The sequence below is a fragment of the Antechinus flavipes genome, chromosome 2 (assembly GCF_016432865.1).
Source record: "Antechinus flavipes isolate AdamAnt ecotype Samford, QLD, Australia chromosome 2, AdamAnt_v2, whole genome shotgun sequence".
Classification (NCBI taxonomy): Eukaryota; Metazoa; Chordata; class Mammalia; order Dasyuromorphia; family Dasyuridae; genus Antechinus; species Antechinus flavipes.
Genome location: NC_067399.1, coordinates 594,346,224 through 594,359,224, shown reverse-complemented (window position 1 = coordinate 594,359,224; position 13,001 = coordinate 594,346,224). Strand labels below are relative to the sequence as shown.

The 13,001-nt window shown below is 29.7% G+C and overlaps 1 protein-coding gene across 1 annotated transcript in view; it reads right to left on the bottom strand.

The window, feature by feature from the left end:
- ATRNL1 (attractin like 1) overlaps positions 1–13,001 on the bottom strand; it is a 1,270,304-nt gene that overhangs the window by 1,100,364 nt on the left and 156,939 nt on the right. Inside the window, exon 10 of the mRNA XM_051981495.1 lies at positions 8,473–8,627. Within this exon, the coding sequence (XP_051837455.1) occupies positions 8,473–8,627 (155 nt within the window). The remainder of the gene's footprint in view (positions 1–8,472; positions 8,628–13,001) is intronic.

Here is a 13,001-nt window from a genome sequence, read left to right as displayed (position 1 = left end):
GGAGAGCCTGGATAGCATTCTTCAAGAGATCACGAAGGAAAACTGCCCCAATATCCTAGAAACAAAGGGGGAAATACTTATTGAAAGAATCCATCAATCACACCAAGAAAATCCCAACTAAAGAACTATCATCTCAAGGAAATAATATTGCAAGCTGCCAGACAAAAACAATTTAATTATCAAGGAGCAAAATCAGGATTACCCAGGATCTAAAAGTTTCTAAAACAAAGGATTGAAGGACTAGACCACCACATTCTGGAAGGCAAAGGACCTGGAATTACAAACAAGAATTAATTATCTATTGAGACTGAGCATCATCTTTCAGGGAAGGAGATGAAGCTTCAATGAAATAAGAGGCTTTCAATTATTTCTAATTAAAAAAAAAAAAAAACTTAAACAGAAAATCTGATCTTCAAACACAGGCCTAAAGAGAAGCATAAAAAGATAAAAAGAGGGAAAATATATATTATTTAAAGGGTAAACTGTTTACATCCTTAGATGGGAAAATAATATTTATAATTTTTGAGAATTATATTTGTTATTGGGGCAGTTAGAGGAGGCATACGCGAAGGGGGTGTGGCTGTGAATGGATTGTGATGTGATGATATCAAGGAAAAACACATTAAGGGGTAAAAAAGATTGTACTGGGAGAAAAGGGGAGGTATAATGGGACAAATTAAATCACATGAACAGGTACAAAAACCTTTTTTACAATAAAGGGAAAGAAGGGAAGAGAATGAACAATGACTAAAGCTTAATTTCATCAGAGTTTTGGCTCAAAGAAAGAATAATAATCTTTCAGTTGGCAGTAGAAATTTATCTTACAAGAAAGGGGAAAGAAAAAAGAAGGCCTTAAAAAAGGGAGGGTAGAAACGCTGAGAAAGGGGAAAGATGGAGGAGGAGTGATAGAAGAGAGAGAAGGTAGAAGGCAGGGTGGGTTAGAAATAATACACTAGTAAGGAGAAACAGGGTAGGAAGAGAGAACGAAAGTGTATTCAGGGAAGAAAATAGGATAGAGGGAAATACAGAGCTGGTAATCACAACTATAAATGTAAATGGGATAGATTCTTCTATAAAAAAGGAAGCTAATAGCAAAGTAGATTAAAAAACATAATTCTACAATATGTCATTTATAAAAAATACATTTGAAACAGAGATATATACAAAGTAAGAGTAAAAAGCTGGAGCAGAATTTATTTTGCTTCACATGAAGCAAAAAAAAAAAAAAGAAGGGGTAGCAATTCTGATCTCAGATAAAGCAAAAGTAAAAATAGATCTAATTAAAAGAGATAAGGAAGGAAACCACATCCTGTTAAAGGAATGACAGATAATGAAGTAGTATCAATACTAAATGGATATGCACCAAGTGGTAGAGCATCTAAATTCTTAGAGAAGTTATGCCAATTATAGGGGAAAAAATGACAGCAAAACTATATTAGTGGAGGACCTCAATCCCTTTCAGAATTAGACAAATCTAACCACAAAATAAACAAGACAGAAACTAGGGAGGTTAACAGAATCCTAGAAAAATTAAATATGATAGCACTCTGAAGAAAACTGAATAATTACAGAAAGAAATAAAAATTTTCTCGTCAGTACATGACACCTACACAAAAACTGATCATGTATTAGGGCATAAAAACCTTACAATCAAATGTAGAAAGGCACAAATAGTCAATCCTTCCTTTTCAGACCATGATGCAATAAAAAATATATTCAATAAAGGATCAGGGAAATGTACACCAAAAACCAATTGGAAATTAAATAATCTAATTCAAAGAATGAGTCCAACAACAAATCATAGAAATAATCTATAATTTCATCCAAGAGAATGACAATAATGAGACAATATACCAAAACCCATGGGATACAGTCAAAGCAATTCGTTGGGGAAATTTTATATCTTTAAATAGTTATATGAATAAAATAGAGAAAGAGTAGATCAATGAACTGATTATGCAACTAAAAAAGCTAGAAAAAGAACAAATTAAAAGTCCAATTCAAATGCCATCCCTTAAATGAAGTCTACTCTGATCTGCTATGTTTTCTTCCTCAGATCTTCCATAACACTTGCTTCAGCTATTCCATAAAACTTATATAACAATTGCTATCCTCAAAACCTTACATTATATAGAAGGAAGCAGCAAGCAAATAAATTGAAAATAAGCAATCAATGCAAGGGATAATGCTGGATTCTGTCAATACAAAGTTATTATTAAATAAAAAAAAAGCTGAAGACTACTAATCACTTCTACTAATTCATGTTAAGAAAGGGATTTAGCATATCCCTCATAAAGATTATGACGTTATCGACTAAAGACCTAAAGAAGGGCACTGAAGTATGAGAGGAGGTATATGAAGGAGTACATTTGAGTGAGGCTCAATAGTGATTGAAACAGAAATAACTGATGAAAGTATATGACATCATTTGGAAAGAATGAGAAGTTAGATTTTGAATTTGAGAAACACATTAAATTTAAAATAAAAATGTGATTTTGTTTTTCCTTTGCTATTTTCATCCCCAGCACCTAAAACAATGATTTTCTAAGAACATAATAAATACATAGTAATCCTAAAATAAGAGATGTTTTTTTCATTCATGTTATTGTACTAAAGGAGATTCCCACTATCTAAATATCTGGTATACTATTCTCTCCATTCAAAACATACAAGTTAATAAGTTCATAATGAAATTTTAACCTTAAAAAGATGGAGAAAGCAACAGAAAACCTGCTGTCCTGATTTTAACTTTCACTAACAATAAAAAAACTGATTTTTGGAGTAAAAATGATAGGAAATTTGGGGGTGTGCTCATTCTTTCATAAAGTTTATAATAACAGAGAAGAAAGCTGTGATGATATATATCAGGAGTAACATAGTAGATAGCATAGTAGATTTTTTTTGAAAAGAAGACCATAGAGGTTTTTTATTGAAAAATCAGAGAAAGAATAAGTAGAATATAATGACATAATATTTTGAAGGAGAAGCTAGCCATGGAAAAATAGAAATTTCTCAAGAATAAAATTCTGTAGATTTAAGCAAAAAAAATGACTTCAATAAAGAAAAGAAAGGGAAACTGCATAAAATGATGAGTATATATGCATAGGACATCCATGAAAAAATCCTAATTTTAAAAAATTAAAATTACACATGAAAGATAGAAGTAAAAGTAACTGAAAATGAATGTAAAAGAGTACCACAGTATTATAAAATTGTAATAGAATTGCTAATGCCTGTAAAAATTAATGAAAGGACAATGACAAATAAAGAAAAAAATAATTCTTAAAAAAAAAAAAAAGAAAAGAAGCAATCAAATACAAAACATACACAAAGTAATTCCCAGAGGAAAGGTGGTAGCATGATATGATATATATATATAGGAATTCTATATAAGAATATATAAGAAGAAACATCCCCAATTTACTGTTGAATAATATAACTTTCCCATAGTCACATCACTCATATATACTAAACGTATGACTCAAAATCAGTCCTCAACATGTACTGGAAATGTAATGCCACATTAAAGAACTAATTTCCTAGAGTAAACTTCAATCAAAATCCTCTTTCTTTTAAAATTCCATGTCAAATTCCACTAAAAATTCATAAAATGTAATTGAAATTAAAAAGCCTTTGAAAATTTTATTTCATGTAAATACTAAGTTCATTTGCATTCCCAGAATTTTATATCTTTGATTAGGCTATTTCATAAGGTTTATTTGTTTGGTAAGATTATTTTCCCTTCTATTTCATCATTCCCTTATTACAAAACAGTGTCTAAGTAATATTTAAATAACATTCCCCTTATTTACTTTCTTTAAAATGTGTCATTTCTTCCCAAAACTGTTAAAACTTAAATTCAGATCTATATTTTTATTTTTATCTATACTATAAGCTAATTGTATGTATTATGTAAGTATTCTTAAAAGAATAACACAAATAATAGAATACAACTTTATGCTGAGAGAAAGGAAACAATAAGAAATAGAAACCAAAGAGAGGGGAAAAAGAATACCACTGAAAACACAATGGAACAGAGAAGACAAATTAAAATATTAAGTACTTGTGTACTTATTATATGAAAATTATTTGGAAAAAAATCATTGTTGCTAGCTAAATTAACAGTTTCAAAGTCTGGAAGCTTGAAAATCTTCATTAGCATTTATATGATATATAATTCTAAATTACATTTTAGGAATAACTACAATGATGATGATGGCCTTTGCTAGAAAAGAGATTATAGACCAAAAAAAGTATTATTGATGATAATTTAAAATATTCTGTATTGTATTATATTTCCTTCCTCTTCTATAATCAGTAAAACTTCTCTTCATAATAGTTCTTTTTCTCATCCTGTTATTGACCATATCACTTAAATTAGTCCCTACTTTTCCTTTACAATTTCTATTCATCTCTTTAGCAATCACAATTTTTGGTATACAATGATTATTACTAATCACTATCTTTGTACATGTATCTGGCAGTGAATAAACTCTTTTGAATAAGACTATTATTGACATGTGGGTAAATACAATATTTTATTACCTTTTTTCCTTACTTACCAAGCATGTTTCTAATTTTTTATATGCATCAAATATCTCTTCTAATTGGTAGTTCATAGATTTAAAGCTAAAAAAAGACCTTAATAATCATATCCAGATTCTTATTCTTCCTAACTAACCTCTCCTTCTCTGTCTCCTTTGCTGAATTCTCTTTCAAATCATACCCTCAAACTACAGGTTTACCTCAGAGCTCTTTCCTGTGACATCTTCTCTTATATCCCTATATCATTTCATTTGGCAATCTCATAAACTCCCATGAACTTTATTACTATGTATTGATGATTCTCAAATCTGCTTATCTTGCCTGAACAATCTTACAATCTGAAATTTCCAACTGTTTTGTGGAAATTCCAAACTTAATATGTCTTAAACAGAATTCATTATTTTCCCCAAAAATCACCACACACACACACACACACACACACGAGTTTTGTTATTATCGTATACAGGGCAACACTATCCTCCCAGTCATCCAGTCCCTCAGCCACATAATGCAGGAATCATCCTAGGCTCCTCACTCTCACCTTTCCATGTCCAAATTGTTGTATTGGCCTGTCATTTTTCCCTTTGCAGACTTTCTTGTATATGTTCCCTTCTCTCCCTTGACATTGCCACTATTCTAGTACAGGTCCTCATCATTGACCTTGAATTGTTGCAACAAGTTACTGGTGGATATGACTGACTCATATTTCTCCCATTTCCCATCCTTAGCCACTAAAGTTATTTTTCTAAAGTGCAAGTCTTTTCATGTCAGCCCTCTACTCAATAAACCCCAGAGGCTTCCTATTGCCTCTAGAACCAATTACAAAATACTCTGGCATTCAAAGGCCTTCATAACCCAGCTCCCTCCTACTGCTTCGATATTCTTACATTTAAGTTTGCAACAATTTTCCTTCAATTCAATGTCATTGGCCTCCTGGCTATTCACAAAAAAAACTTTCTATCTTTCAACTCCTGGCATTTTCTCCAACTGTCCCCCAATGTCTGTAATGTTCTCAGCTCTCATTATTGACCTACCTGGTTTCCTATTTAAGTGCCAGTTAAAAATCCCACCTTCTCCAGGAAGACTTCTTCAACCCCTCTTAATTCCAGTGTTTTAACTCTGTTAATTATATCCTTTCATTCTTTTAATTAGTTCCTGTTTATCCTGAATATATTCTGCTTTATATATATTTGTTTGGGGAGGAACTGTCAAAAGACTCTTTTTGTATCCTCAGTGTCTGGCATATAATAGATGTTTAATAAAATGTTTATTGATTGATTTAATGCAACTCCTAAACTTTGCAGATGAGGAATTGAGGCCCAATAAAGTTGTGACTTGCCTATGTGTGTACAGATTGTAAATGGGAGAGCCAGAATAAGAAATCTTTCCAATTCCAAATACAGCATTTTTTCTACTATACCACACTTGCCTCATTACCTACCCTTTTTCCAACTAATTTAATCCTTCCCAAAACATTCATATTTATGTTATCTTTTGGGGGAGCAAATCTGACTAATTTACCACTAACTTTTATTTATTTAAATTCTTTAAAGTTTTCTTAACCTTTAATTAGCATCTTCTTATGGAATAAAAACATAAATTTAATTTCTTTCCCCTTAAGCAAAATATATACAAGCTTTTTATTAGAAACTACTGCTTCAAAGAATATAAACTAAACTAATGACATAATTACTGTGTTTTTGTAAAATGTTTTCCCAAAGTTTACTGCAATTTTAAAGACACATTTAAAGGAATCTTTAAATAGATTCAGGGTAGTTTTTCAGTTGAAAATATTTGAAAAAAGTATGCACTAATACTAACAAGATAGAAAATAATTTTTTACTTGTATTTCTTTTGGGGTTTTTTTGTTTTTCTTTTTCAGTGGTTGAGGAAATTCAAAAATAATCAAGATAAATCAGCAATCCATTTTTTAATAATCATCTAAATTGAATGCTCAAAAATATCAACAGGTTTCACTCAGGCCTCTTTCTTGGGACAGCTTTTCTTCTCTCCCTACGTCATTTCATTTGGTAATCTCATTAAAGTTATATTTTACAATTTCATGAGACTAAGTCAGAGATATAGGTTTTCCTCAAGTTTAAGGCTAATTATTTAGCAAATTCCCAGAAGACTACCTGAAATAACAGAAAAATCTTTTTGACCAGGAAATGGATATTATGGTTTATTTCTAAACATAAGAAATAAATTCATGAAAAATAGTATTCAGAAGCTTAGATCAACATCTTTGCTAGTGTTTACATCATAAGTAAATGTATTGTCCTTTACCGACATATTGTACTAATAGCCCTACACTCTGGATAAAAACTAATGCCATAAATCATCACACTGAAGCAATTTTAAAAACTCAGAAATTAAATTATATTCATCATGATAAATTTGCTAAGAAAGTATAATAATATATTTCAAGACATGGTGGACTATTTCAACATTGCCGATGTTGCTACACTCCAAAATGAATATTAACATTATCCTCATTTTACCCTCAAAATAAATTAAGTAGAATACTCCATTTTCTAAGTATTCTAGGTAAGCTTTTCATGAAGATTTTTTGGGGCTAACTAGAAAAGGCAAGTAAAATTAAAAGCATTTTTTCCTAACAAAGCTATTTTTAATTGGCTCCAAATTTATTCATTTTGGCAATATTGTGAGATAACATTGTTCTCTCACAATGAGACAAAAATATTGTGTTCTAGAAAATGAGCCATTTGGAGGAGATTTTGCAAGCCTAATTCTTTCATGTAACTGTCAAAATATTTCAAAAAGGAGATAAAATTCACTATTTCAGGCTTAAAATCTACATGTGTATTTAAATGTTTATCATCTGATACACATACATACAAATATATCAAATTTACAAATTATGCTTAACCTTTCTCATTATGAATATCTATTCATTGAAGTACATAATATTTTAAAGATGAAAACTATTGACTGCAGGTATAAAAGAATAACACAATTTCAGTCTGTTTCCAATTCAAGTAAGTTCCTAAATTTTATCATATGCCTTGTGCTATTAAAAAGAAAAAAAATCATCCTTAATTATATGAAATGTCATTTTTCCTTTATTTCCACCAAAGCACACAATTTTTAGAATCAAAAATTCATATAAATGTACTGCTGAAATACATTTCAGCTTACAAACTATTCTATTAATAATATAGGAAGCAATGCTTTTAACACTGATCTCTAGCATTTTGCTAACAGATTCATTTTTTAGAATATAAAAATTAATAAGAATATAGATACAAGTGAAGAAAATTCTTGAGGAAAAATCTACAATGCAAAAATTCTTTTATGACTTTTTACACTTAGGACTTTTTACTTTTCCCAAACATTCTAATAACTTTTTAGAACTTGATTTTAATTTAAAAAGTGATCTCTCCTTTTATTGATTTTCACATTTCTTTTTTTATGTCATCATATTCCTATGTCACTTGGATTTATCTTGGAGGAAATAACTACAAACTATAATCAGGTATAACACTATTAAAGTAAACTTCAGAGATAACTTGTGTCTCATATTTTTGTATACATTTTATAGGGTCTTCCATCAAACAATTTTTAGTTACTATAGTTAAACCTCTGTTTCTTTTTCTTATTTCCCATAATATTTCCCCACACTTTCCACTAGTAGAAAGAGTACAACCTTAAAATCCATGATGAATACAAAGTACTCACAATAGATATAATAAAGTAGGGGTCCTCTAAAATTTATTTTCCCATTGCTCTTTTTATCCTTGGCCTTAATATTTTGCTTGGAGAGGGAGTTTTCATTTAAAACTGTCTACTTAAATGATTTTTAAAATCAAAAAAATATATATGTATATAATACTATCACATTCCTGATATTTTCAAGAAAAATTACTTAAGTTACCTACTTTTTACCCCTCCCAAACATATACATACCTATATCATAAGCCAGGAAATCAGCAGAAAAGCATTTTGCACCATTACTCAAGGAGGTATCATTATGGGTGTTTCCTCCAAAAATGAGCATAGCTCCATTGATTAGGACAGCTGAATGAAGATATCTGGCAAACCCACTTTCTTTCAAAATAGTCCTATAGAATAAAATTTTGAAAATAATTACAAAAGATACAAAGGACTCTTAGCCATCTAATTATTATATATAGTTTCTAATTGGATTTCAAAATTCAGCCATCTATTTTTAGCATTTCCTACAATTCATATTGATGGCCTTTGCCAAAGTAATATAATTTTATTTCATTTTTTTCAATGAATTATAAAACTGTGAACCACGTAATAAAAATGTTTGAAATTCCAATCAAAGAAAGTATCATATAACAATACTACTGCTATCTTTACATCTCATGCTTAAAACTGACTTTTCTATTCACAAACAAAATTGTCAAGAAATTTAAGTGGATATTAATACAAGCAATAGTTTCAGTTTTAAATACAAAATATGTTAGTTAAATGGAAGATGTTAGTTTATGTTTCAATTCACTACCTATGACACTTTTTTAAAACCATCAAACTATTTAGAAAAAATATTTTAAATGGTATGTTTAAATGGTACATTTTTATCTATGCCTATTAAAGGTAATCATAAAAAATAAAATACTGAAATATAAAGTCAAAAATATTTTAATTTTGTTAAAATTATATAATAAATTCAATACAATAAGTGTTTTCAGTGCTTAATATGTACTGTGCCACAAAATACAATATTATAACTTAAAAATCTATAATTAACTTTTAAAATTTCCATTAAAAAATAATTTAAAAATTTAAAAAAATTTACCTTTACCATAGAATTTAGCTAATGACTAAATGTACAACATTGATAAAAATGTTTTGCAAAAAATGTCTTTTTTGCAAAAGACTTTTGCAAACAATAATAATAATAGTCTACCTTTTATTTGTATCCTAACCTTGTATAATTCCCTAGTACTATCTTTTTCCTAAAATACTGAATCCTTTACAAGTATTCTTGGATTTCACTCACTTTGGCAGCTAGATGGCACTTTTTTTGATAGAATGTTGGGCTTGGATCCAAGAACATGTGAGTTCAAATTTAGCCTCAGACACTCAACAGCTGTGTGACCTTAAGCATATCATTGAACCTCTATTTTCTTCAATTTGCTCATCTGCAAAATGGGATAATGGTATCCATCTCCCAGTGGATCAAGTGAGATAATAACTGCAAAGTATTTAGCACAGTAGCTGGCATATAAATTGTACTACACAAATGCTATCTACTTTATAATTTTATATATAATATTGGGTAGAGATCAATTGTGAATGAGTTAATTATTCTGATCAATGAAATGATCCATGACAATTACAAAGGACTTATAATGACTCTACAGAGAACGAACAAATGGAATATGAATTAGATTGAAGAATATTTTTTCACTTATATTTCACTTATATTTCATAGTTGGTTTTGTTTTCTTTTTTGTTTGATTTTTTGCATTATGGTTAATAAGGAAATAGGTTTGGTACATTTTCATATATAATTGACATCACATTTTTTGCCTTCTCAATGGATGAGGAAGAAGTGGGATTGAGGGAGAAACTTTGGAACTCAAAAACTGTTTAAATGCTAAAAATAATTTTTTAAAAATATATAGTATAAATTTGCATTAGCTGAATTATTTTTAAATGTCTTGAAATACTTCTATTAAAATATATATTATTGATGCGGAATGTTGGAGGGGATGTGGGAAAACTGGGACACTGATACATTGTTGGTGGAATTGTGAATACGTCCAATCATTCTGGAGAGCAATTTGGAACTATGCTCAAAAAGCTATCAAAATGTGCATACCCTTTGCCCCAGCAGTGTTACTACTGGACTTATATCCTAAAGAGATTTTTAAAAAGGGAAAGGGACCTGTATGTGCAAGAATGTTTGTGGCAGCCCTCTTTGCAGCAGCCAGAAACTGGAAACTGAGTGGATGCCCATCAACTGGAGAATGGCTGAATAAATTGTGGCATATGAATATTATGGAATATTATTGTTCTGTAAAAAATGACCAACAGGATGATTTCAGAAAGGCCTGGAGAGACTTATATGAAATGATGCTGAGTGAAATGAGCAGGACCAGAAGATCATTATTTACTTCAACAACAATACTATATGATGATCAATTCTGATGTATGTGGCCCACTTCAACAATGAGATGAACCAAATCAGTTCCAATAGATCAGTAATGAACTGAACCAGCTACACCCAGCGAAAGAACTCTGGGAGATGACTATGAACCACTACATAGAATTCCCAATCCCTCTATTTTTGTCCGCCTGCATTTTTGATTTCCTTCACAGGCTAATTGTACAATATTTCAAAGTCCGACTCTTTTTATACAGCAAAATAACTTTGGACATGTATACATATATTGTATTTAACTTATACTTTAACATATTTAACATGTATTGGTCAACCTGCCATCTGGGGGAAGGGGTGGGGGGAAGGAGGGAAAAAGTTGGAACAAAAGGATTTGCAACTGTCAATGCTGAAAAATTACCTATGAATATATTTGTAAATAAAAAGATATAAAATAAAATAAAATATGTATTATTGTAATTTATTTTAAAATCACATTAGTTATAATATTTATCAAATTTAATCTTTTAAAATGTACTTTAAGGATCAAAATTTTACAAATATTTTGAGTACAAAAATCACATACCTCAGAAAATCAATTACTGCCAAAGCAGTAGGTGAAAGGTTGATATTTTCCACAGTACTATTGAAACCTTTCCCCCAAACAGCATTTTAAAATTATTTTCAAATTAAATTTTATTAATTTATTAATAATAAATAACTTTTACTAAATATTAAATTAAATTAATTTTAAATTAAAATTTATTTAATTTTTTAAATGACACTGATTCTGAAGGTTCCAAATTTAAAAAAATACATCTAATTGCCATGTTAGTGGTATTTAAACTAGATTAAGGAAAACTCAAATTACATAGAGCTACTTCCTTTTGTGAAGAAAGTATACTTTGGAGTGGACACAAATATTCAAATTACATTATTTGAAGTTATAATTATTTTCCATCCAAAGAAAATATACACCATAAATCTAAATCCACTTTATGAGATTCATTATTCACATTATCCAAAAATAGCTGTATTTTTTTAATATTCCCAATGATTTTTGCCCATAGTAAGACAAGCAATATCTAGGGCAAATATTTCAAAGAGAAAATCTGTTAAAACAGATCCTGATTTTGAAAGACTTAAGTTTTTTAAAAGTTAATTTGTATGTTAGAGTCACAACAGAGTAACATTAAGTGCACTATAACTGAGATTACAGTTATGATTGTAAAGATAGTTTCTATACCTATCTTTACTGATAATTTAAGGCTTATTGAAAATGTGAAATCTCAGTCAAAACCTATTTACCTAATTTATTTCCCTCGAGATCTAGGAACAATTTACAAATCATTATTCAAACCTGACTTCCTTATGACATATCAAATATTATCTTTATATGACATACTTTAAACCAAGATATTTCTACCTACAAATCAAGACTACCTATCTTCAAGACCAGAGTCTAATAAGTAGTCTGTATGTGCCCTAAGCAAATCAGTATTGTCTCAGTATCTGTAAGTAACTTTCAAAACCAACCAATTGCAGAATATTTGCCTTCCCATAAATACACCAGAACCAAAGTACAATAATGGAAGATATTGCTTTTAAATTTTTTAATAATGAATGAAACCTCAATGACAAATATATTTATTTTCATCTCTTTTCATAGTTTTTTTTTCCTTTTAAAATTATTTTTTTAAATATTCATTGTTTTAAATTTTGTGTTCCAAATTCTCTTTCTCTTCTGTTTCATGCCCCATCAGTGAGAAGGAAAACTACTTGATATAGGTTATATATAATGTGATCATGCAAAATATATTTCCTAATACTCATGTTGTGAAAAAGACCAAAAAAAGAAAAGAAAAAAGAAAGCAAATTTTTTAAAAGTATGCTTCAATCTACATTCAGACTATCAGTTCTTTTTGCTTGAGGTGGAGAGAATTTTTTCAACATGGGCCTTTCAGAATTGTCTTGGCTGAAAAAAGCAGTTATTCACAGTTGATCATCATACAATATTGCTGTTATTATATATAATCTTCTCCTGATTCTGCTCACTTCACCTTGTATCTGTTCATGATAGTCTTTCCAGGTTTTTCTGAAAGTATCAAGCTCATCATTTTTTACAGCACAACAGTATTTCATCAAAGTCACACTCTGTTAAACCATTCCCCAAGTTATGAGTATCCCCCTAGATTTCCAATTCTTTTCCCCTACAAAAAGAGCTAGTTCTCAATCTAGCTCTGTGGTGCAAATGAAGGCAAGCCATTGACCCGTGCTCCTTAAAACTTCCTAGAAGAGCTCAAAAAGTGTTTTAAAAATCAAATAATAGGTAGAAGGAAAAATTGGAAAAAGAAATGAAAGT